Source organism: Limanda limanda, chromosome 6 (genome assembly GCF_963576545.1).
Source record: "Limanda limanda chromosome 6, fLimLim1.1, whole genome shotgun sequence".
Classification (NCBI taxonomy): domain Eukaryota; kingdom Metazoa; phylum Chordata; class Actinopteri; order Pleuronectiformes; family Pleuronectidae; genus Limanda; species Limanda limanda.
Genome location: NC_083641.1, coordinates 2,383,193 through 2,409,918, shown reverse-complemented (window position 1 = coordinate 2,409,918; position 26,726 = coordinate 2,383,193). Strand labels below are relative to the sequence as shown.

General features: G+C 43.1%; 1 protein-coding gene across 5 annotated transcripts; it reads right to left on the bottom strand.

Moving 5' to 3' along the window:
* Positions 1–366: 366 nt before the first annotated feature.
* pax3b (paired box 3b) lies at positions 367–25,333 on the bottom strand. Of its 5 annotated transcripts, none has more exons than XM_061073171.1 (9): positions 25,249–25,333; positions 24,454–24,689; positions 24,068–24,197; positions 23,684–23,827; positions 10,470–10,669; positions 9,612–9,793; positions 8,856–9,054; positions 5,622–5,901; positions 367–401 (listed from the first exon to the last, which is right to left on the bottom strand). In XM_061073171.1, the coding sequence occupies exons 1-9, from the start codon at positions 25,331–25,333 to the stop codon at positions 367–369; spliced, it is 1,491 nt and encodes a 496-aa protein (XP_060929154.1). The 5 variants fall into 5 exon arrangements, with proteins under 5 accessions (XP_060929154.1, XP_060929153.1, XP_060929155.1 ...); XM_061073170.1 differs by having other exon boundaries at positions 8,838–9,064; positions 9,628–9,793; XM_061073172.1 differs by having other exon boundaries at positions 8,856–9,064; positions 9,628–9,793.
* Positions 25,334–26,726: the final 1,393 nt, after the last annotated feature.

Here is a 26,726-nt window from a genome sequence, read left to right as displayed (position 1 = left end):
CATATGAACTCATGTGGCCCTAAGATATGTAAACATGTTCCTTCGATAGATTTAGGTTTGCTGTCCTTGCAAAGACCCCTGCAGTCCACAGATGGAGTTTGGTCGCTGTCGATGGTCCCTGACATCTCCGCTGCTCATCGACTATACTGATGCAGCAAAGTTCACAGTCCATCAACAGTTTTTGGTCTGATATTCCATCTTGTGGTCCCTTCTTTGCTTTTTTGTCTTTGTCCATTTCTCCACTGGGAATTAATCATGCAAAGTCCAACAGTGGAGAACAAAGTCTTGGTAAATGGCAGTAAAAAGTTTGGTCCAGATTATTTCACGGCCTCCATGGCTGTACACACAAATGTCCGAAGCTTCTGATCAGGTGATCTCAGGCCTCAGATAAGGAAGGGCACCTGTAAAAACAAAGGATGAAAAAATTGTTAAATTATTACCAGTGAAGGGTTTTTTAAAATAAGGAAGGACAGAGGGATGATAAAAGAGATATATGGCTGTAAAAATTCCGTGCATGTGTTTTAGCGTGCCATTCCGCGAACATATGGCTATTGTTAGCATAGCATGTGCTAACAGTGGTTTGGGGTGTAAGGTCAATGGAGGGAGACGTGAGAACAGAACTGTGAAGACGCTTAAAGTAAATAAAAGTTCAAATCTGCAATAAGGCAGGTATAATACAAACTGGAAGAATGTTTTATCCTGTTAATGCTGTAGAATAGAGTACATGTATTATATTCTCTGTAGACTACTTTATATACAGTAGATCCTACATTGTATCACAACCAGGGGCTGGCAGTGACTGTTCAATCAACTCATAGCGCCACCTGCTGTTGTGGAGGTGGATATTTGTAAGAAGATCCTCAGCACAATCACATCAGAAAGACACAAGATATTATGTGTCTTTTTCGTACGTGTAAAAGCTGCTGTATTTGTTTGTGAAGCACAATGCCTTTATTTTTATTTGTTCTTTGTTTGTATTTGTGTTTGTTAGTGGATCGTAGGACATTTGCATGTTTGTGTGCTTTCACAAGACCAGAATCTGATAGAGACAGTGTAACACAGGCAAGTTTTGCGGAAAGCGAGCAAATAGCTCAGAGGCTGAAACCTCATCAATTTGCGAAGGAGTTCCTCCTCTGCGAAAATGCATAAACCAAACAAAGTACTGAGTATTACTGATGTGGCACAAGAAACTGAAAAAACCTAAGCGACATTGGGAGATATTTCCAATTTTATCTTTGGCATGTGATGCAACAAAAGACATATCCAGACCTGCCCATCTAACAATTTTTGTATGTGGGGACCGGGTGACTGCCGAGTTTGATACAAAGGAGGTGTGTTTCTGTCTTTGCAAGCCATGCATGCACTTCCCTACTCTGCAAAAGAGTAACATCTGAGCATGTTGAATTCGCAAAACCCCTTCAGGCATTTCACAATAGGATTCAGGACATGAAAAGTAAATAAGAGGAACTGAATATATTTGTAAAGCTGTTTAAGGTGGAACCAGTTGATGTGCCTGACCACAAACATTAAGAAATCACTGAGCTGTAAAGCAACAACAAACCCAAACTACAATAAACTTCCTCTGCTCGAGTTCCTGGGGATTTTCACATTTTGAGGAGACATAAACTGACGTTTTCATCTCTCTGAGCATCTCTTTATGAAATGGACTCTTGCGGTTTAAGGATGTGATTCAAATTAAAAAGGCCCTTGTAAGGAAAGAACTTCCTCAGCTCTAGTTTATGACCTGCGGCGGCTGTGGCTGAGGGGTAGAGTGGTCGTCCTCCAACCTGAAGGTCGGCGGTTCGATCCCCAGTCTGAACCATCTGCATGCCGAAGTTTCCTTGGGCAAGATGCTGCATGCCCCCATAGAGTAACAAAGTGCTGCAAGTAGATGCACTGTATGAATGTATGGGTGAATGTGAAACTGTACTGTAAAGCGCTTTGAGTGGTCATCATCCGACTAGAAAAGCGCTATATAAATACAAATCCAAAAAAAAAAAAAAAATCGTTTTATAATCCTTTCCCAAACAATTAAGGGGCAAAATGTGTAAGTGTCACTCAGAAACAATCTTTATTGTGTCTTTTGGAAAAATCACATAAGCTGAACTGGAATTACCACACTGCTGTTGTATGCCTTATTCAACCAGTGCAGTTTCCGTGTACATATTTCTACAAACTTTTATTTACAGATTCATATAAGGTCACTGTGACCTTTGACCTTTGACCACTGAAAATTAATCACTTTATCTAGAAACCTTAGTCCAAGTGACTAACTTATCAAATGTTGAAGAAATTCCCTCGAGCACTCTCGAGATATTACATTCAAGAGGCCAAAAACATGTTCCTGAGGCCACCGTGTCCTTGACCTTTGACCACCAAATTCTAATCAGTGAGTCCAGGTGAATTGTACTAGATGTAATAAAAATCTCCTATTGGCAGTCCAAATATATCACATTCACAGGGATTTGAGGTCACTATGACTTTGACCTTTGATTTTTGGTTCTCAAAATGAAATCCAAAATCCAAAATGAAAGTTCAAGTGAATGTGTTTACCAAATGTGAAAGAAACCCCTCGAGGCTTTCCGAAAATATCACATTCACAAGGCAAAAAACGAGCTTTGTGAGGTCACATTGGGCAACTGTTTGTTCCACATGTAATGAAATTTCCTTTGGGCATTCCTGAAATATTGAGTTCAAAACATCAAGGTCATGTGACCTTTTGACCTTTGACCACAAAAATGTAATCTTTTCATCTTTGAACATGGGTTAATTTTGTACAGAATTTGAAGACATCTCCTCAAGAAATCAAGTGGGTGAATCTTTGACTCCAAGTGAAGGTTTTTGCCAAATGGAAAGGATTCCTTCACGGCTGCCCGAGTCATCACCTTCAGAAGGCAAAAACGTGCTTTGTGGGGTCGGCGTGACCTTGACCTTTTACTACCAAAATCGACTTAGCTCATGCTTGAGTCCAAGTAAATATTTGTACCAAATTTGAAGAAAAGCTACAAAAATCCAGTTTCTTCTGAGACCAGTTATTAGGTTTTTGATCTGATGCACAATAAGTGATGTACTCTATCTTCTTGCTTTCTGGAGCACGAATTGCCAGCATGGCTGAACAGGTAAAAAAAACATCAGAAAGAAAGACCCTGGGGTATTGGCTACACTGACTAACAGGTGACTCGTCTCCTTCGCAGCACAGACATTACCTAAAAAACTGCAAATAAGCGTTTTATTCATTAACATTTGTGATTTCTATGAGGACGTCCAGTTAAAGCTACATGACATCAAAATCTGCAGCAGTGTGGACCAGTTTCTTACTCTGCACTGAAACCTGGAGCAGCAGCGCTGCTTCCCCAGCTGACCTCAGTCCTAGCACCTGTTTCTAATAGCTGCCCTGCCACAGGCTATTAGGATCCGTCCACCCCCAGAAAGGACCTTTCCTCTGCTGCGCCACAGCCAACAGCACACCAGCTATCCAGTCGCACTGATTAATCACATCAAGATGGACTGCTCAGTCTTGTAACGCTGTGGAGGTGTACGCTGAGTGCATGTGCTGTCCCGGTGGCTGGCTTTCAGCCTTTGCGTGTACATGCACAATGCCACATGCTAGTTGGTTTTCATGTGTGTCACTCTAATTCTTTGTTTCTGTCCACTTTATGATATTTGACCGAGATATTTCATTAGACATTTGCTGCTCTCGGATATTAAGTTAGATATTCACTTGATACCTGCCGCCCCACGGAGCTACACGCAGCCAGACTCACTGGACCGTTTCCAAGCTCTTTGAAGGCCCGCTTGTCTTGAGGTTGCCACAAGGTCAGTGGATGAGCCTGATTGGTCAACCCCCTGCAGACCAAAATTGGAAACGGTGGCCACTGTAATCACGCGGGGCCAGAGAACGATGTTGCTTCCAAAGTTAGACAGAGATTTGTTTGAAGTTGATTTTAACCCTTAAAGTAACAGTAATGTAAAGTGAAAAGAGCCTCTCACTGCTGGACAGCAAAGTATTCTCCAAGGGCAAAGAGTCTGAGGAGGGCGATCAGACACCACTGCAGCTACACGTTACCCTGATGGGAGCTGACTCGACAGTATACCTGACCGCAGAGTTCAGTTTCAGCATCGGCCCCACTGCTTCAGAGGTGGAATCAGATCCGCACAATTAACCCCAACACTTGAGACTGCATGATTGGACCCGGACAAATGTTGGCTCTGTTTAACAAGCTGTAACGCAGCTACCTATGTTGCATGTACAGCTGCTTTTTACCTCCAGTCATTGGAAGCTAGAGATTTGAGGTTACAGGGTCGGGGACCACTACACTAACAGAGTGCTCAATAATCATGTACTAGATCGGCTGATTGGTTTAGACCTCCTCGTCTCACTGTCACATAGTAAGAAAATACAATCTATGTGATTTAATTCGTTTTAAATATTTGCCTGCCTCAGGGTTTTACATGGCCTCGCGACTCCCCCACTGAGTCAGTTTATAATGCAGAGGGACAGTAGTGGTAGGTCAACAAGGGCATGGGAGACTGTGTTGTGCAGCACATGCATAGGAAGTTTGGGCAAACAGTCGTCTTAGCCAGAAATACCAACTATCAGAATATTTTACCTGCTGGTTTAAGAAACAATAATAGTTATCTAACCTTTAAAGGTTCAGTGTGTTGAATTAAATGATATCTAGTGGTGAAGTTGTATGTTGCAGCTGAACACCCCTCACCTCACCCTCCGCTTCCAAACATGACAGAGAACCTGTGGTAGCCTTCACTTGTAATAAAAACTCAAAAAGTGGTAAAAAATATGGCAGCCTCCATAGAGAGTACCCACTACCGATGTAAATATAAAGAATTTAAATATAAAGGTAAAGAAATCAACAATTCATCACTAGGATTTTTTCATATTTAATTTCTGCCCATAGATCCCTTTCACCTAAATCTAATACACTGGACCTGTAAATACAAACTTAAGATGTGGCTTCAAGCAAATCAAACTTTTTTTATAAAGTGTAATCATTCCACTGTATCTTAAGTAAATTAGTTTATATTTGTATCTGTGGCTTTGTATTATATCACAGTGTTGCACTGATATATAACTTGATTCTTATAATGTATTTCGATCCTGGGTTATTGGCTTGTTTTTAACGGATGTAGTGTTTTAATCATGTTTTTTTGGGTGGTTAGTTTGGATGGTATATATAATTCACAAGAATTATGATTCAATATTTGTAATTATATAAGGATAGTTTGTTTTATTTTACTTCAGGTTGCCTTGTAAAAACTAGCAAGGGTCAACAGATGAAAATTAACTTATCCAGTAAACCTTTGTCGCATTTACAGTACTTGATTAATGAGCAATCTCCATATTGAAAAAATAAACAAATTAAACTCTTCGGTGTAGATTTGTTTCTACAAGCAAATTGTTCAGATTTTGAAATTCCTCATGGTCATAGATCTTCAGAAAAAAAATCATGTGGCTTTGTTTTGTTTTTTGTCATATTATCTCTAAGCCCTGTGACAGACAATTTCTCAAAAATACAACGCATATTGCAGTTAAATTTGCTAAGGCAATGTCCAGGTGTAGAGGTTAAAGGTGGGAATAAAAAGGTGAAGTCTATTGACCTTACTTTGTCCGTACTGGCCATACTGGTAGGACGCGACGTGGTCGACAGTGTAGCCCGGTGAGCTGTAGGAGGGGGGGCAGTAGGACTGGGAGCTGGGCAGGGAGGGCAGAGCGGACATGGACGGAACGCTGGTAAGACCCTCCAGGCCCTTGATGTGGTCCATGCGCTGGCTGCAGCTGGCAGACATGCCGGCAGGGGGCTCGAGGCCTCCCGTCAGAGGGGAGATGGCGTAGTCACTTTGGGGCTGATGTGGCACGCCGCCTGGGTTCAGCAGACCAATCACCTGACGGGAGAGGGAGGAAGGGAAAGAAGGAATTATATTTTAAGTTTTTTTTTTGCTCTTTTGGTAAAAGACAACTTGTGCTGAAAATGAGCAGACGACAATGGAATGGACACCTTCCATTAATTTGCTCCATCATCAAAATAATAAGATGCAGGGTAAATTTCACCAACACAATGTGGACGTTTGGTAACTACAGTGATTGTCCCCAACCCCAACACTCGGCTGTAAATAAAGACAACATTTTTCTTTAGAGATAAGACTAGAGAGATAGAGCACCACATGTGCAAGAAATGTTTTCTATTGTGTTTGTAGTTTCTGACAAAGACTTATCATATATTAAATCTGTCACTTTTAGCGAACAAACATTGACGTGTGTATCAGACGGCAAGACAAACACGCACTCAGACACACATAGGAAATCCCCCAGTCGCAGACATCAAAAGGCTCCCAGCCAGCCTGTCCCAGACAGAGATAGCACCAGAGAGGAAGAATTAAGCAATTTGTCTCAGATCCACTGCTCCACTTATTCTACAATTCCTTTTTGACACTGCTCCAAAAACCCATGGCACCAGATAACAGCTTATCTCTGACAGAGATATGTCGACATAGATAACATGAGAGAAAAAAAAGGTTTGTGTGAGCTCTGGTCTGGTTCAGCTCCGGAATGGGTTTGCAGTTTCAGAAATCCGTTAGCTCTTGACCTGGTCTTTATTAGCGACCAGATAATCGAATTTGGGTGAATATTCCTCAACCAGAAGAGAATGGAAAGAGCCGTGGGGCAAAGTGTTTCCAATGGTTTCAAAACAGACGCGATACCACCAACCCCCCCTCCTCTTCAACGCTCACTGAATATACCTATCGCTCATCAAAGTGCTCAGCAGAAACCATTAATAAGGAATTGAAACTGGCTTTATTACTTATGAGAGTAACTCTAACATAACCTGCCACCTCAATATGTATCATATCCCACCTCCTTCCCAACAGAGCAAAGGCCTCAAGGCTCCTCCATTTGTACTAATAAGAAGCAGGTACGCTGCTCTTTGGATCCTCTCGACCCTCTAAGTGACATATTATTCTACATCCACATACACACATGGTCCTGCTTAAATCATTTCCCAAGTAGGGGAGGTGAATGGAGGAGTCTGTGTTGATTTGGGAGAGGGAGCTGTGTTTCCTCCCATGCCAAGTAACATTTTCCTAAAAAATTAACCTGCGTTTGGCGGTTTCGGTCTAAAGCGAGAGAGAGCGGGGATAGCACGAGGCTGAAACACGCCACGAGGAGCAAAGATAAGTGTCCCTTCACTGACAACGGACTCGAGCTGTGTGACTTTTGTGTTGTTGCTCTTTAACCTCTTCTACCCATCATCCCTGTGTCTTTCCTATGCCTCTCCCTGCCTCATGACATGGCTCCATCAAGAGTGTTTCATATTGGAGCGCTGCCGTTGCCAGCGGCCTAAATCACAGCGTCCAGGAGTTAGCAGAGAATGTCGGGACCAGAAGAGGGGGGGTGCAACATCTGAGGCAGGACATTCCTTCTCCGGCATATGAAATATATACAAATAAATTAGAACCTCTGTTTTCACATGGAGGAATGTTGAGGCAAACATTTTAAGAATGCAATCACGAGAAGCTTCCCTCGGGGTTGACTGGGATGGACTGTGTACATTTAGTGTTATATGCTATATGCATGACGCAGTATATCACTGTGTGATCGAAAACAAGTAGGAGGGTTAACCTTTGAAGCAAAGCAAAAGCATGACAAGAGGTTTGGTGAGATCCACTGATAACACACACTTTTTCCCCAACTAACACAACCAAACATTAAAAAATTAAAAGCTCGTATGAACAAATATTTCCCTTAGTACCTCGTATCTCTACTTTATATCGAATAATTAAAAAATTCAGTAATCAGCCCTCCAATCTAAACAGAGGGTTGAAGCGGACTTAGCCATGCTGCTCAACCATGTCATGTAATATTTGTGTAAAAGATGTTGCAAAATCCTTAACTGATCCTTAAAATGTCATGGAGTTGATCAATTATCTACACCGCGAGTGTGTGTACGTAATTGTGTGAACCTGCGAGCATGTGTGTATCCGCGCAAGTGTGAGTGTGTCTCTGCACTGCTGCGGCCTGTTCTCGGAGGAGTCCGACCGTGGCAGGCTGAAATCTCATTTTCTGCCTGTTAGGATCTCTAACTCGTCTGTCTCCTCTGCGCTACCCTATAGGTGCGGAGACCTTGGGACTTCATGCCGAGATAATTGTCTGTAATTGTCTTTTCACTTCTCATTTGTCACACGCTCAATTGTCCTGCGTCCTTCTAGAGTCATCTAGAGTGAGTGAAGCCGTCCTCCACCTCTGCCGAGGAGCGTGTGACTGAGGAGTGGACAGTTTGTGGTGTAGAGTAGGCGAGTCAATGATTCCGTGAGCAATAAGTGTGTTTATGTATGTTCTCTACACCGAGGAGAAACATTATTTTAACACGTGTTTAAAATCTTAAAGCTGATATATTATGAAATAGCGTGACTGATGAGATAAATCTTGCATAAATCAAACGGCTTCAGTCTTTGAAATCATTTCCAAAGTCTGTCCGGCTCTGGTGTGGCATTTCAAACTGTCCTATAGTCTCCAGAGACATGTTCAGTCAAACACAGTTATTTTCCTGCCTAATCGGGGCTCTGACAAACTTAAATCATTTGACTAAAATTAACTCTAAGTTTTTCAATATCAATTAAATATAAGTTCTCAATTAAAATATATTTTTTTTAAGGGTAAAACTTTTTCAGACTATTTGTAAATTTTATAGTATTACAGTCTCAGAAGACTTCCGCTTAAAATTTGCGAAGGAAAAGATTCTTAATCACAACACAAAATTATTTTTATTCAATTCAATTATTGGAGCATATACTGTATGAGCTAAATCCCCATCACGTCAAACACACATATGTAGCCTCACCTGTGGAGAAAGGCCATTTCCTAAGGTGGGGTTCATGGGATTGGCCGGACCCCCGGGGCCCACAAAGCTGTCGGAGTAGCCTGAGAAGGAGTGGCGTCCTGAGGAGAGGCAGTAAGCAGAGCCTCCGTCCCCCTGTCCTCCGGGTCCAGAGGCCTGGTGGCCCGAGGAGGGAGGCAGGGGCTGGGGCCGATGCACCGTGCTGGGTGGCTCTGTCACAAAGAAAGGCATCATGGGTAAAATTAGAATGCTTTCAAGGTTCGTCTGTGGAAAGTTGGAAAACATAACTGCCAATTTTAAGAAATAATGGAAATGTAATTAAAAAAAAAACTTCAGTCAAAATATTATTTGTGTAATTCAAAACTATAGATTTCAGGGAAAAAATTCAAAAAGTCCTGTACATGTAAAGATATTTATTTAAAATAATAAAAGCAACTTAGACCTTCACTCTGTTACATACATTCACAGTTTAAATGTAATTAAATGAAACTGACACTGAAACCTGACAATTAAAAAAAAGTTGTGTACATCCAGTTGAACTTGGTGAACTTGTCTGTGGTATTTTTTTTATAGCAAATTTAACTTTGGAACATTTTTGAAAAGTAACAGTATAAAATAAAACAATGTATCGTCAACAAGCTATGAACAAAGCTTTGTTTCCATTTCTCTCCACAAACTCATTTGAGAAATATGATTTATATAAACGATTGTTTATGTGATCCCTCAACAACGATAACAACATTAACAATATGAATGAACTGAGTCCGAGCCCTACCTTGTGCTATAGATGAGGGGGGGTAGGGGCTGTCAGAGAGCTGGTAGGGAGGGATACTGGACATGGCTGAAGGAGGGAAACCCCCTGGGATCAGGTGATTAAATGCCATCAGTTGATTGGCTCCTGCCTGCTTCCTCCATCTTGCCCGCCTGTTGCTGAACCACACCTAGAAAAAAACATGATAATGAAGATGTTTGATCAGTGTGTGTTAAGTGATTCTCATTGGACTACACACACAAAATCACACACACACACAATCATCCATACACAGGAAGATTGACTACTCTCACAGTTGTATCTGGGAGTGAGCCTGAAGACAGCAATGTGCGAAAAGGTTGTGTGTTTTAGTGTGTGTGTATTGTGTGTGTCATGGCTGGTTGCACTGAGTGTGTGAGTGACATGCCGTGTCCATATGGTATGGAGCTCATGCTGGGCTTGCTTACACTTCCCATATGGAGCCTGTGGAGGAGAATTTACTGGACTCTAGATCAGAAAAAGGAAAAGTTCCAACTGGGCCCCTGGGAGCAGAGGATGAGAGGTGTGTGTGTGTGTGTGTGTGTGTGTGTGTGTGTGTGTGTGTGTGTGTGTGTGTGTGTGTGTGTGTGTGTGTGTGTGTGTGTGTGTGTGTGTGTGTGTGTGTGTGTGTGTGTGTGTGTGTGTGTGTGTGTGTTATTTTTATGATTTAGCTTTTCATGGTTCTCTTTGTGGTTAAGGTAATAATCACAACCCTTGATCTTATCAAAATGATCTTGTGTTCAACAAGCGTCAGCATGAGTTCCTGTAAATCGGACATTGTGTCAGACTGTGACACTGACAGACTTCATGTAGGTGTCCTCTCGTACCTGCACCCTGGCCTCTGTGAGTTTGGCCCTCTGGGCGAGCTCCTCCCTGGTGTAGATGTCGGGGTAGTGTGTCCTCTCGAAGGCCCTCTCCAGCTCCTCCAGCTGCTCCGCGGTGAAGGTGGTCCGACTGCGCCGCTGCTTCCTCTTTAGTGGCAGATCTGGCTCCGACTCCACGTCCGAACCCTCGTCTGAGTGACTCGCTGTTACAACGGGAGGAAGGAAAAGAAAGACAGGGTCTGGATGAGTTTTCCTCCTGATGTCACATGTTTCATTTGGTAAAGGTTGATGCTGTCCATCTCTCAAACAATGAAGGTAGCTTTCAAAAACTCTATGAGTATTTTCAATCAACATCTTCAGTAGTGTCACTGACCTTTGGAGTCAAGTTAAAGAAATAAGAGACCAATGCTATAAACCCAAATCTGATTTTAAGTGTAAATTAACAAGGAGACAAGGAGGCATCATATTGAGTATTCAGCATAATTGTGAAATGTAAGCTGATTTGTTTTGTTTCGACCTAACCCTCCTATGGAAAGGAGCTTTACTTTCCTTTCTTCACACACACACACACACACACACACACACACACACACACACACACACACACACACACACACACACTCACACACACCCGGGCACCATCAGTCTTCCTCATGGTCTTGTAGCCAAACAGACTTCCATTCAGGAGGAATATTCCAAGCCTAAGGAATAATCCCACTGGACAAGATTCCCAAGGCACCACAGGAGGACTGGTGGACTAAAAGCCACACAAAAGGCTAATTTGGATCCAGGGGCCATTCTTTGAGTGTGTGTGTGTGTGTGTGTGCGTGTGCGTGTGCGTGTGCGTGTGCGTGTGCGTGTGCGTGTGCGTGTGCGTGTGATAATCGCATCTCTGACCAATTATGACCATTTAACTCAATTGTCAGCTAATTGATTGGTGATTAATTCGTCAAATGTAAAAAAACAGAAGAAAAGGAACAATAGATATCCAGTCAAAGTTCATTCCCTAAACTCATTAAATTTTCTATTACATTAAAATGAGAAATAACTGCAAATCTTCAGGTTTGAGAAGCTGTAACACAATATTTAGATTTTTGTTGTAATACAACATTATACAAATTGCTGTTGATTGACTTTCTGTTGATTGAGTATTTTATTAAACACCTTATCTTCCAGCACCAGCTTAATCAATAACTTGAATTTAAGAAAAATAACAATTTCTACTTCTGACTTTTCATTAAGTGTGCTGTTCAGCCTGACTGAACCTCGGTGATGTCATGAGCCCTGACAGCTTTTGTATTTCTACTCTTCATCTCTGTCTCGGATCAGTATTAATACTATTGTGCTCTATGTTCTATAAACCAGCAGTTCGGTTTTTAACTCACTACTTCAAACACTCCATTGGCTCCCTTCTAAGTTCACCAAGGCCAAAGCGCCCCACTTTTTGTGTTACACTTAATTAATTCCCCCTCAGCATCGGGGAAGTTTTGTGTGCAACACTGTATTAGTTCCCCCTCAGAAGCAACAATAAAATACAAGAGAATCCAAATAGCTCAGGGCCCCTCATGTGAAACTGATCCTCTCTCCCCCTTCAGCGATTTTCTACTCGCAACACATAGCAGTGGGAGTCAACTTAACATGCATTAGGAGCAAATTGGTAAAGAAACATTCAAGCATGAGGAAGGTAAAAAGTAAAATATTTTCAATGGGGGAGCGAGATAAATGGAGATGTTGCCTTAAGCCTTTGTTGAATATCTTGCAATTTTGCACACATAGATTGCGAGCTCTTATCCAACCTGTGTGTGGGTTTAGAATTCAAGACACCCCACAGAACCCAAAATGACCATAGAGGTTTTCATTTTCATTTTCATCAGCTGTTTTTGTAACTTTGTACAAACTGTTTCCTCATCACTGGTGAAACAACATGCAGTGACTAAACCAATCAGCCTTTGTGGGCGACAACGAGTCAAATAACAAACGTTTTATTTGGCTCATGTTTCAGAAGGTGAAAAGGAATTTGGGGTGTGGAGTGTAGGGCTTTGGAGTTTTGGACAGGATGGCTGAAAAACAAGAGATGAGGCCTTTCGGAGCCTCCCCCCCAGTTCCTGCATAGAGGAGGGCTGCGAGGAATGCTTACTCTCTCCCCCTGCGACTTTAGCAGCATGCACGTTCCTCAGCATTTCACAGGGATTTGGGCCCTGGGAAAGCTGAAGCGCCCAGCAAAATCCTTAATCACTTTGGAATTACCTATTGGTTATGACTGCTACCGGGGCTTCCAGGACTTTTCAAAAGAAGCGACAGAGTGGCACCTACGAAGTCTCGAGAGTCTGGTCGTGATAAGCCTGAATCAGATCCTTCATGGAGGAATCAAGTGGGCTCATTTGTTTCCCTCCACTTCGCTACATCTCTTGATGTCGAGATACAACAAGATAAGATGATGGAATGAAACGATAACAGTGTCTGTGGGGAAGCTCGGTCAGTGCATCATGATTATTTCAAGACTGCAAATCATGTGGCGGACATCTAAAACATAAGGTGATAAAACCAGCGTTCAGGAAACCCGGGGAAGCTGTCCGACTTTGCACATTTTCCTCTCTAACACTATCAACTCGTTACTTTTCCCAACAAACACACTTTTTGCACTTTGTCACACCACCCTCCTTAAACAAGCACCACCCTCTCCTCCCTCCTCCTGCCTCACCCGCTCTTTGTCTCCCCATCCCTCTCTTTTCCACCCATATTTCTCTCTCTGACTCTCGGCTCTTTGTTGCTCCACAGAGCTGAGGTCTTTGCCGGCGATTTCCACGCTCCATCTGTGGAATCCGTCATGGCTGCCTCGGCCCTTCACAGTGGAGGGCTGTCACCTGCCCCATGGGGGAGCCGGGGAGGGGGTGGGGGGCATAAAGAGGTTCTGCAGAGGGCTGCGAGGGGTGGGGGGTAGATGGGGGGCACAGCCGGGGGCATTCTACCCCCTTCCTCCCCCCTCCCCCCAAAAAACCACCCCCTTCCTCCAGAGGGAACTGTAAGAGCACCTGAGGGGGTGGGAAGGGCAGTAGAGAGGGGCAACCGGGGTTGTTGTGGATGTAAATGTACCCGTGGGGATAGTCTGTCTGGGCATCTGTGTTTTTGTTGTTGTTGTTGGCGGAGGCGTAGTATAATCACAGTTTGTGCGCCCTTTATGCATGAACACTAGTTGAGGTGAAAGGGAAGTGCCTCCTCAATGATATATTTTCTCTTCTTCACTTCCTCTAAAAAACTATTTTCTAAATATTTCTATGACATTTTAGCACCGCATACCTGTAATATTCTGTAACAATCATTCTTGCAATCAGTAGGATAAGTTGTAATTTCACCTGAATATTTTGAATTTGTATGTAAGCAAGTAAGCAAGTATTTTCATTGCAAACATAACCTTTTATTTTTAACACATTGAACATACTTCACCACCTAATAAGGATATGATTCAACATGTAACCTGTTGTCTTTCGCACTAAGGAAAACTTTCAGCTTGACTTTTCAGATAAAAATATTTCCTTTTGGTTATGGGTAACATTTAAAATTTGAATTCATCAAATTTTTTCAATTGAATTAAAAAACCAGAGCAACCTGCTGTTTTACTTTGTCTGTTGAGGACATTGGAAAGCTTGGTTTGATTGGATTGCTGTAAGAACAAAAGCGTATTAAAAAAAGAAAACTACCGCTAACGACCCTACAAGTTTAATACCTGGGACTCCCAGCAGTCAGTTAGAACTGAAGAATACTTACGCTTTTTTGTTTTACAAAAGAAAAAAGTTTATTCCACTACCGTACACATCACATGTCTGATTAAACATCAACTACATGGTAACAATAAAATATGATGCCATGCGGGATGTTTTGGTGGCAAAGTTGTGTCAACAGAGAAGGCTGCCACCCAATTACTCCTTTAAGGTTAACTACTCCGCACAGCTTAATTTTAGGAGCTCATAAACATACACACACACACACAGACACACACACACACACACACGCCCAAAGATCGCAGTCCTCCAAGCCCATGTGACCAAACTTGTCAGCCCTGAGGCATCTCAACCGTAGCATCCATTAACTTGCTCACATGCCTCTAAGTGTGGTCAAGCACAAACACATGCACAACACTTTTCAAAATTATATTTGTGATGATGATACATAAAGTCAAATCAGCATCAGGTTATACTGTATAATACCTCTCTTACTTAGACAACGGATTAAGAGAAGAGATGGGGGTGAAACCTTTCCCTTGCCTCCCGGATCTCTTTCAGCTTGTAAACCTGTGGTTTCAGAGTGCCCGTTTGCCGTCATCGCCTCGCTATCCCTAAGATCTGATCACATCGATTTGGCACCGCCAAATAGCCTTGGCCAATCAAATTATCCACTCTAACCCCCATATCGCTCCCTGCCTGTATATACATGCTATATCTTAAAACGCTGTATTTATAGCCCCCATAAACACTTGACTTCTCTCTGTATACTTTTGCTCCACCTCAGCTTAGAGGAGCGGGGGGCTGCAGACGTGGTCCCGGCTCTTGTCAGCTCATCGAAATAAGAGAAAATATGAGCCTTAAAAGGGTAAAATTATCTAAGTAGGACAAAAAGCAGCCTCTGCAAGATGGCCCGGGAGCTGAGAAGCATTAAGCCACAAAATAAGAGAGGAGCACTTGGTGGGGGTGGGTGGAAGCAGGGTAAGAGGAGAAAAGAAAACTGTTTAATTTAACCAAACTGAAGCCCTGAGAGGCTCACAGTGCACGGGACTCCAAGCCAAAACAACCTCTCCACAGCCAAGAAAGAGCCCAAAATGGCTCCCGCTGGGCTGCGCCATCCCAGGGAAGAGAAAAACCAGGAGAAGGGTTCAGCTGAAGCAGACTGTTGGAAAGACTTTGGCATTGCTGATTTTTTTTTAATTCAAAAGGGGGAGGGGGGGGCGCAGTTGGATGGGGACACAAAGGCTTAAATATGTCCGCTGAGAAAGTACATATTGAGAATGTATGCATGTGTGCGTGAGAGCCAGAGCGAGTGAGAGAAAGGGGATATGTCAAACTTGGATTTTGGGACTTGGGGGAATTAACTGACCATATGTGGACTATTTACACCCCTCTTCGGACATCCCAGTAACTCTTCTGAGGCTTTGGTTAATAGTGAGGGTAAATTGAGCCTCTGACACATATGCCCCCTCCCCGCCCTCAGTCTCTCTCCACCTACCCCTCTCAAAAAACACAAAACAAAAGGCAGAGGAGACAAACGCAGCATTTATTTGGGCGGGCCGACCATGCTGCTCCTATTCAGGAGCCAGGGGACTAAGTGACTGGCCGACTGCATTAAACAGTATATAGAAGTCAAGGCAGGCAGATGCTGGGCCGAATAATGGCTTTACTGACAGCTTATGGACCCATCTGCGACTCTTTCTGGTGGGTAAAGAAAGAGAATGTGTGTGTGTGTGAGTGTGTGTGTCAAGTCCAACTCACTTGACTTGCTTAGAAGGAGTTTGAACCTTCACAGCTGTCCTGTAAATGAGTGTGCCAATGTTATGTGCATGTATATGTGTGTGTGTGTCTGTGTGTCTGTTAGAGCGTGAGTGTAGAAATATAACAAACAAAAAAAAATGATGTGTGTTGCCACGTGTGAGCAACCACGTGTCGTTAATCAATGCCTTGTTATGGTGCAAAAAAAATGACATGACAAGTTGTAAATGTGAGGGGTGTCGGGGGGGGGGAGTGGGAAATGAGTACCTGTCATTTGTAGCTAAATGTGTTTCTAACCCTGTTTCCTGTGCAGCGCTGGGGGACGGCGACCCGCTGCGGCCCGGTGACCCTGCACTTCTTTTTCTCTGTCTTTTTAAAGTGGAAAATGACGACCAGCTCCAGTCAGTATAGGGAACCTGCTGAGATCCAACAAGGTGAGCTGTGGACAGGTTCACTGTCACTCTGAAGCTCTTTTTTTTTGACAGTGAGGAGTTTTGACGACTTCATCCTCTCCCTGGCACGGTCAGGCTGCCTCTACGAACAACAGCAGCTATTAATCTTCCACAATCCATATGCACACACCACCACAACTGTCTGTGACGCGCTTCCCTTTGAATATTACAGTCACACTCAAAGTTACTGAACAATTTACCGTACACAATTTACAAAGATGCACATATAACAATATTTAGTGGAACATTTAGAATAGAAGTAATGTTAGGTATAATGCTGCATTCATTTTGAATGAGTGAGGACTGATTGTACCTGAACTTTCAGATGGTAAACATGAATAAGGAACTGGTTTGGCAGTGAATCCCAAATAGAAGAAGGAAATACCTGTGATTGAATTCTACAGAGTGGTACATTCATTCAAAGACCCTGAGCAAAACTGATGATTCTCATCGCACACTGCATTTTACAGCTGACATTGTAAAACCGGAAGACCAATACAATTATGTGTACAACATTAATCTATGAGATGCCAGCATTTCTGTGCCTGCTTGGTGCTTTCCTGTCTGAGAGTGTGCACATCATGGCACGATGACGGCATCAACACACATTTAAAGCTTCTTTTCCCTTGTGCGACACAAAGCCTTCTCGTCTTATTAGTTAACAAAGCTCTAAAAGAAAGTCAGGCCTCATCAGTCAGGTGATTGACAGCTGCCTGTCCCCCATCAGCAGCGTAGATGCTGCATTTACTGGCCTCTGGCTGGCCTCTGCCAACTTTGACACTCGACCCTAACCCCAAGTACACGCACAGAATGACATACACAGACATTAAAAACAATCACGCTCCCAAACACACAAATGTACGAGAGCAAAAAAGCACACACACTCACATTCTTTCTTACTTTCTCACAAACACACACAAACACACTCATGCACATTAAAAAACAACCTCTCTCTCCTCTTGCCCCCCCCTCCCCCAGCTGTTGTGCATACTTGCAGCAGATAAAGAGGGGCCTTATTCTAAGGCGAGCCATTCTACTTGACCTTCGGCGGGCCTTTTCACTCTTTCACTCCCTTCAAACCGTCTTTGGGGCTCGCTCGCCGCAGCTCAATGTGGCTAGTCCATCACGGGTGAAGGCTGGGGCGCTAGTTCGGGGTCTTGAAGGGGGAATACCCCAAATACCCCCTGCCCCCTGCCCCCTCCAACCACCATACACACATGCACACACGCACACACAAGCGCCCCCCTCCCCTCCCACTCAGAAATCACCCTGACTTCAAAGTTGGTGTGCATTCATTAATTGCCCTTTGAATTGATATCAGAGGGTCACAATAAGAGTGTGAAAGGAAAAAGAGGCTTTAATGAAGCATAGAGCAGCCATTCATTTGCAGATAACTATGTTTTCATGCTTGAATAGTCATCATGCATGGGCTTAATAGAAAAAAACTCACGGGAGAGGGAGGAGTGCGGGACGAGGCGAAAGGGACAGAGAGACGGAGAGAGCCCCGGGGTAGAGGAGAGTGATTTGGTGCTCACCACTTGGCCCTCGTGCCCCCCTTTGCCCTTGTGCCCAGGGACTCACTGAGTGATACATTCATTCTTTCAACGGACAGACAGAGCCCTCTTCACCAGACACTCAGCTTATAGGCCAGTAATAGCCAATAGCTATTATAGGGTCCATCCAGACCTTATTGGTTCCGTCTTTGTCACATTTGACGAGACAGAAACAGCAACTGGCAAATTACTGAGGCTGCGACTAACAATTATTTTCATTCTCAGTACATCCGCTGATTTTTGTCTCAATTATCTGGTTAATTGTTTGGTCTCTAACATGCAAGAAAACTGAAAAAACATACAAAATAAAAAATGTTCTACTCAAAGGTGACGTCATCTCTCTTGTTCTTTCTGACCAAAACTGGAAAAACACAAGATGATGACAGATAAAAACACCAAATCCTCATATTAGTGAGCCTGAGACACAGGACGACCAAACTGATACTGAAAAAGCTGACCTTTAGTTTTATGTCCATCAACTAATCATGAATTAACTCATCACCTAAAGTTAAGCTTTACGTGCTGAAATCATATTTTAAATGTTTTAGTCTGTGTGTTGGGGAGCATCTTCTTTAACTTTAATTTGTAAAACATGTCAAATATCACTTGCAATTTTTTTCATCTGGTAGAAATGGTTTTGTCAGTGATCGGTCGAGCAAGTTCACGTTTCCCTGATTTTCAGATCACACCTACAAACAGCTCAAGTACAAAGTGAAAAGTCAACCTCAGCTCAAATGCCTCTGCAAACACCAAACACACACTCCACCTTCTCCGCCTCCACCTCTGCTCCTTCGCTCCTCTCCCCTCAATCCTCTCTTTCCTCCTCTCATCTCCTCTTTCCTGTTCCCATCTCCTCTCCTCTCCTATACAGCATGGGCCTGGCACTCATCCAGTGTGTGCCCACATGTTGCATTTGCAGCACGCCATCCTTCACCCCAAGTGGCAGAGAGACCCAAAGTTCTTCATTCACTCGCATTATTTACACAAACAAAGTCCTGCTCCGTTTCTGCCACAAAGCCAACTAAATCTTTATGGCTCTTTCATGTATTGTCTGCTCACGATTCCCTTTTGTCCCCCAGTCGTTGGCCTGGGCCGTGGATACAATGAGGCCGGGAGAATGGAGGCAGATTGAAGGAATGCACCTCAATAAACCTAATTATGACATGATGACTGCGCTCACCATGGTAGGGGTTTTTCAAAGATCCCGGGCTTATTCAATTAGCCCTTTCCAGGATCCCCTTTCACCAAATAAAGTTATCCCTTTGACTGTTTGTATTGCAGAGTGCATGGAATGTGTGTGTGTATGTGTGTGTGTGTGTGTGTGTGTGTGTGTGTGTGTGTGTGTGTGTGTGTGTGTGTGTGTGTGTGTGTGTGTGTGTGTGTGTGTGTGTGTGTGTGTGTGTACGTGTGTGTATGTGATTGTGAGTGTAAGTGTGAATGTGAGCGTGTGTGCATGCGTGTGTGTGTTGGCCCTCAACAGGGCTCCTCTGTATTATCTGGTTAATTTCACCTAACGAAGTATGGACCCTAAAAGATACACTGTGAAAATGTGGAGCATGAGGGGGGAGAAGCAGGAGGTGTGTGTGTGTGGGAGGGGGGGGGGGGGCAGGGACACTGTGACTGTTTTAATCATTAACTTTGTCTCCAGGGTTAATTACTATGACGCTGGGATTTTGTTAAAGCTCAGCCACAGGCCTGGAGGGCTAACATTACTGCCAAATACATAAATATTTGATAGAAAATGGAGAAGAGCAGAAGAAGGTTGGGGGGTATTTTTATGAGTATGGATTTTCACTCATATTTACTTATTGCACAGGGATTTGGGAGAAAATGTGTTTTGGTTTATATTTATAATTTACAAATAATAAGGCCTTGGATTTCAACTGTATGAATACTTAAGTCATTCAATATTTATTATTAATAACATTCTGTGTTCACATGACTTTTTTTACAATTCCAATTAACTCTCACCTCTGACACGTAACTGCAAATATCAATGCACTAATGCGACCATTCAAACAAGCTGCTACCAATCAGGGATAAGCAACAGGTCATAGAAAAACAGGGCAAAAAAATGTTGGTTTGATATTGTATTACAATTCGAATGCGGAATCAAATTAAAGGTGTTCTTTTGATAGTTTATGATGATGATAAATCGACTTAAAATGTCTTGTTATGAAAAGTCACATGCCTTGTTCCAAAACAGAGAGTAAAAACTGCTCAAACTATTTCTGTACCTATAATGACCAGATATGGGATTTTTATGGGCCTCAAATATTGTAATTGTAACACAAATATATTGCTAATCAGCCAGGCAGAAGGTTAATAAAGAACTTAATTAGAAACTTTGCGGAGCAGCACTGACTCTCCTTTGTGCGCTCCGGAGGACGCAGCCCAGATATTAAACGAGTAGTGCGCCGCAGGCTGAGCGAAACAGAGAGGAAGAATAGGAAACAGAGGGAGAGGGGCGGTGTTGCTCTCCAGATGAAAGTGAGATGAAATAAAAGAGTCGATTTAATCTGCTTGAAGAGATTTGGGGGAGCAAGAGTTGGAGGAGGAGGAGCGGGAGGGGACGGCTGTTCGGAGCTGTGCGCAGCGCAGGACGGGTGGCCGGGGCCCCCATTGTGAAGCATGTGCTCCGGGCCAGACCGAGGCTCTCCGGGGAGAACATTGGTCCCTATTCACCGCAAACACTCTGTAATACACTCCCTCCGTCATTAGCTAAATGTGACATAGCACAATATCGACATCATTTAGAAGACATTATTAATGTCCGCGGGGGCACGGGCCGGTCCTCATCAAAGAATCGTGGCGCATGAGTTGCAGGCTGGAGATGGCACGATGCTATTCGTCATCCACTTAGTCTCGTTGGCCAATTACAGTCTGAATATTATGACAAAAACAGCAACCAAACTCAATCAAATGCCACTCAACCCAACTTTGTTGATTTTTCCATTTTATAGCGCTGGAGATAGAAAATTACGCACAGTTTTCTGACGTCAGGAAAACCAAATAAACACTGCAAATCGAACGTGTAACTTTGCAGTGTCACGTCTTATTATTATTATAAACTTTAAAACAAGTTGTATCATATGTTGGCGACCTAGAATGTTTATAATGGCCTTATTATGTTAGTTCTGTGTCATTTTGTACTCCCTTTTCTTAGCAAACGCACGTGCGCCCTCTCCATCACCCCCCCACACAGTTTGTTACTTTAATAAATGGCACATCTGAAATCCGAGGTGAGCACTTCCATTGCGCAGCCTGCACAGCCCCGTGTGCGCAGGTTTCGGGTGCGAGCGCGCATCCCCGAGCGCTGCGTGAATGGATTCCAGAGGCCTCCATTGTCACCGTGAATGGCAGTCGCGTTCTTTGGGCGACCCCAAAAGGGGAACATTTTGTAGGTGAAAACGGCCATTTTATGTGCTGCATGGACTGGCCCTCTTAACCGTGCCGTGCCGGGCCGCTCCCTGAATAATTCATCCTTCATTGCGGCCCTCATAATGTGTTTTGTCGGGCTTTTCTGTGGCGGAGCTCTCCTCTGCCCTTCTCTCCCCTCCCCTCGGACTGAATTATAAACAGGTTGCCTTCTTCTTCTCCTTCTTCTTTTCGCGGCGGCCAAAGCTGTTTCCAAGCTGGCCTTTTGTCCGCGCGCAGCCCAAGCGTGAGCCCCAAATGGACTCACGCGCTTTTGTCTCCCAAGTTCATCCGTGAGCGTCCCGTTGTGCGCGCGAGGCGGGTCTTTGTCCGGAGATGGAAACCGTTGAACAAATGTTTGATCAACTCATCTGGGGGACATTTTGTCCTTTGTCTCTCCTGCGCTCTTTCACGGACACAGCGATGGAGACAGTGTCACAGAGGAGCCTGGGACGCATGTTGACATTTCCCTGCTTAAACTCTTTAAAAAAGTGAAAGGAAAACGATGGAACACATTTGAATATTTCATTTGTGCGTGTGTTTAAACTGTGGTGCCAGTGTTGGACACGCAGTGCTATCTTATTAATTGACCATGCAGCAAGTTTTAAACTATAAAACATTTATTTTACTTTTCTAAATTTTCTTTCTAACATCTCCAGCCTGAACTGTCCCAACCTCCATCCCCTCCATTGTTTTTCCTCGGAATAACTTGGCTGCCTGTCACACACCGACACCACGAGTTATTAAGAATAATGACGTTTTCTCGGGTAAAAAGTAAAAACATTTAAATTGGTTTAATCGACTAAAACGGTGTCGTTGTCAACGCAGTTTATTATCTGATGCCAAACTCTCTGATGAGGCCACAGCCTGTTCGTGTTTGTTTAAGAGAAGATGTATGTGCCCGTTGAGGAAGCTGTAATAATTTGGAAAGTACCAGCAGGACAGATTTCCACTCTAATGACGTAGGTTAAAAAAAAGGAAATGACATTAAAACGGGCTAATTAGAGCTTTAATGTAGCTGCAGAGCAACGAGTCCACAGCTCCACTTATAGCTACTGTCTGTGAGGAGAATGAGGAGCATATGTAATGGTTTTATTCTCTGGCCCCTGACACCTCATACAGTTTACATCGAAAACATTTTTATAAAGTATTGCTTGCGCCTACACTGCAAAATTACCATATTTTTTTGTTGGCAAGACATTTTTTTTTCTGATATTAAAATATAAATGAAACAGTGACACTTATTTCAAATAACATCAGAATGTATCATTCCATTCCTCGTTTGACTGAATCCACAGGAAATATAATCTAAATTGCATTAAAGGCAACTTATCTAAGTCATTTAAAATAATTCCCCTAGGTTTCAGAATGCGCAGGCTGAATGTGAGACTGAATAACGTGGCTTGTACAGGTGGTCGATGTTTTAGTGCACACTGCCGTTGGAGACACTAATAAAAATCGATTTGTTGCATAAAAATAATGTCCAACCAACTGGCTCAGAGCAATGTGAACTATGTTTCTATAATTCATTAAGGCATTACAGTTAAATATTAGAGGAGGAATTTACAACACCTTATCTCTGCAATTTGCTTATTCGGAGAATAAAATAGCTTTTAAAATATATACATGGATCCTTATGTCCATACTTACAAGACTTTTGAACACACACACACACAAACACACACACACACACACACACACACACACACACACACACACACACACACACACTTTTCCCGCACATGCAGGGTCATCACCTGCTGTTTGATTTACGATATGGCCTCATGGGAAAAGCATTAGCGGGAGAGATATGGTCGATAAAGAATTCCTAACAAAGGACGACACACACTCTCCACCCCCATCAAACAAGTTTACAGCACGCTAAAACTTCACATACTCCTGGTTTGTACTATCAAATAAAAGCTTCCCCACTTTAAACTCAGCTCAAAAGCATTCAACAGGTTGGAGGTGCGTTTTATTGATCCCTCCTGTTTCTGCAAAATGGGATTGTATTGCTCCATAATTTAATCCACTGGAAACCACACCAGCTGCAGATTATACATGAACAGAACGGCAGTTAAATTCCCACTTCACCGGGGCTTCCCACAGCACAGACACGTTAGCATTGAACACTAAATAAAAATCACATGGACTCGCTGAGATGAGATCTGATCAAACAGGGCTCTGGAGTGTGTGTTTACACACTTTGAGGTCATGGGCATGAAAAGAAGAGAACTCCAGTTAGAGTTAAAAGACAACTTTCTTGTTCTACTTCAACTTATTCAGCGTCAGCAACGACCTGAAGAGTTTTCACTCACATCTGTCTCCCAGGATGCCTTCAATGCTGTGTTTGGCCCTGCGGTCGTGGTCCTCCAACTCCTTCCTCTCGATCTCATCCTCATCCTCCTCCTCATCGCCTTTAACCCCAAACTTACTCCGCATGATGCGACTGATTGAGCTCACTGTGAAAGTCAAAAAGTGATAAGAAGGATATTAATATACATTAAATAAATGGACAATTTAAAACTGCTACAAACTGAAATACTGAAAGAAATTTGTCAGAATTTTTAAGAGAAAGAAAGTTTTTCAGCACTTAAATGTTTTTTAAATTAATTGTTCTGATATAAATTTTATTTTAAGTATTAAGTCGTAAAATAATAATAATAATAATGTGAATATCCAGTCATTTCTGCCCTTTTTACCTGAAGGCACGTTGTTGCGGTCACATATCCCATCCTTCAGTAATTTATCCCGAATCTCCCAGCTAAACATACCCGGGTTTTCCCGCTTGTAATCTTCGATTCTCTTGTCCACGTCCGGTGTTGTTCCCTGCTTCAAGGGTCAGAAAAGTTACACTGTTTATTCACTTCGATGGGGCCCTTGGGGCACAATGCAAACAGAGGGTTAGGACTTATTTTAACAGGTTGCTGTTATATATGTATCACTACATGGGGTTGTATTAAAAGGTGAATGAAAGTAAAATATAAGAAGCAATAAAATATAGCCTCTGATGGTTTGAGGGTTAAAGTTTCATCATCCCTGGTCTACGGGAGCATGTGCTGCTCTGCCCCGCTCTCGGGCTCTTTACCTTGGGTTTGCTGCCTCCTATGGCCCCGGGTCTGATGGAGCCCGTCTCCTGGTACCGACACAGGATCTTGGACACGCAGCCGTGGGAGACCCGGAGCTGCCGGGAGATGACGCACGGCCTGATGCCGTGGTGGGCCATCTCCACGATCTTATGTCGGATGTGGTTGGGCAGAGGCCTGCCATTGATGAACACTCCTCCGAGCTGGTTGACTCGGCCTTGACCCAGTGGGGTGGACACTATTTGAATAAAATATAATAAGAACGTTTCAATGTCTCCACAGTGATCCAGAACGTTTTAACTGACATGCAAAACTATTTATGTATTGCCTAAAATGGCTGATAAACAGTATTTTCTCATTAAAACTGTTTGAAATACATGCACAGTTATAAAACTATCCCAGGGAAATTGTAAAATTATTTCTGAAAATACAAAACACTTTATTAGTAGCATAATAATTGCAAACACGCTGCAGAAAAGTTTGCTTAAAGTTGCTTGAACTACACTCAAATTCTTGTCAATCGAAAACAAAAGTATGGACAACGAGATAATTATGAAACATGCCATAATAGTGAGTAGAATTATGACAAAATACTGAAATATGTCAGCTAAGAGTCAAGTTAAGATTTTACTCTTGATAATTGCCATACATCTGTATATATAGAACATATATACTCATAAAGCCTGGGTTTTTACGCAGTACGAGACTGGATGAAAGGTCTGGGGTAAAAAGTGTCTTCTCACTCCAGTGTCCTGTGTGCACCTCCAGCCGCTCCCCGGGGCAGTGTGATGCGTTACCTTCCAGTGGGAAGCCGCTGCGGGGGTAGTTCTGAGCCAGCGTGGGTCGCATCATCATGGATATTGACCCCGCCAACGCAGTCATACCTCCTCCACCACTCCTGACGGGGAGGCTGCTGCTCCAAGCACCGGCTCCTCCGCAGGAAGAGAGTAACTCGCCTCGGCCCGTGCAGTCTCCCTGAAGGTTAGCCTCGGTTAGCCTGGGTGAAGGGTAGCCGCAGCGGGGCTGCAGCCGAGCACCGGAGTACCGGGACGGCCAGGAGACCAGATGTGACCACGGTGGGAGAAAGGTCAGATTCCCGGACGCTTAGCAGAGTTATTGTCTGAGTGGTGTTAATGTGCGGGTCGGTGCTGGTCGAGGCGCTGCAGGGACGAGGGGCTGTTGTTGTTGTTTGTTGACACCGGTTCAAATGAGGAGAAACAGTCACAAGCAGCTCGGCTCTTCTCTCTCCCCCAGTCAGCGCTCACGCCTCCGATTGGCTGCGCGGATGGACCCGGCACGCTGTCTGGCGCGGGGATTGGCCCAGCCTGAAAACTTTGATCCAATCAGGGAAGCTGTCACGGGTCCGCTAGCACGGAACGGGACAGGGACGTGAATTCATTTGGAGCCGCAGAGGAGTCCCACCTTGTTCTGTCCCATCACTGATACAACCGTGAGCTGAATGAACCACTGTGAAGACATATATGAGGTTTAATCAGGAGGAGGTTTAATCATTTGGTTGATGTATATGTCACCGAACTATTTTCCAAACACGCAAACTGTGAGTGTGAGGGTTTCCACCTAAATCAATTTCCTCGCTCCCTTATTCTGATTTATTTTCCATACATTAATACATGATGGAATAAACACACAAACCATATCAGTTCTGCATATTTGCTGACAAATAACAACCTAACTGTGTATTATATATTATCATTCAACTATTATTATCATTTAATCCAGCACGACAAATGCTAAATAAACATGTGAATGAGGTGAGCAAACTATTAAAAAGCGCTTCTAATCCAGTACAGCATCAAAGTATTTATAATAAAAACAAGAAAGACTCTTGTGTTGTATTGCATTACATTAATATTACGTTGTTGAATTACTTTTAACTACACTGAAAAGACTGTATGGATCTATATCTATATCTATGGGCCTGTGACATGACAAATCGGAGCTTCAAAAAAAATTATTTACTTTCTTAAATGATATCTGCAATCTAACAATCTATTCATATTTGGTCATAACAAAGACAAACGATATATCACTAGCCCTAAATATAGCCTATACATTCTTTGTTTCAGATTTTAGATTTGTGTTTACATCGATTTTGCAAAAATAAACCAAGTTTAATAAATAACAGTACAGTAATCTATAATTTATCAAAAAATCTATCACCTCTAACTCATGAAAGAAAATATAAATAGTGATCCATGGCATTCATTTATTGTCAGTTGTGTCACCAGCCTGTGCGTAAAATCATAAACCCAAC

What these genes read in the sequence shown, in the direction of transcription:
- pax3b (XM_061073170.1), bottom strand. Translation starts at nt 25,333, where the DNA reads ATGACTGCGTTGGCGGGGTCAATATCCATGATGATGCGACCCACGCTG. An exon ending in CCGCAACAACGTGCCTTCAG is followed by an intron (nt 23,828 to 24,067) that starts GTAAAAAGGGCA and finishes TGACTTTCACAG; the next exon opens with TGAGCTCAATCAGTCGCATC. An exon ending in CCCCTCATCTATAGCACAAG is followed by an intron (nt 9,065 to 9,627) that starts GTAGGGCTCGGA and finishes TCTTTGTGACAG; the next exon opens with AGCCACCCAGCACGGTGCAT.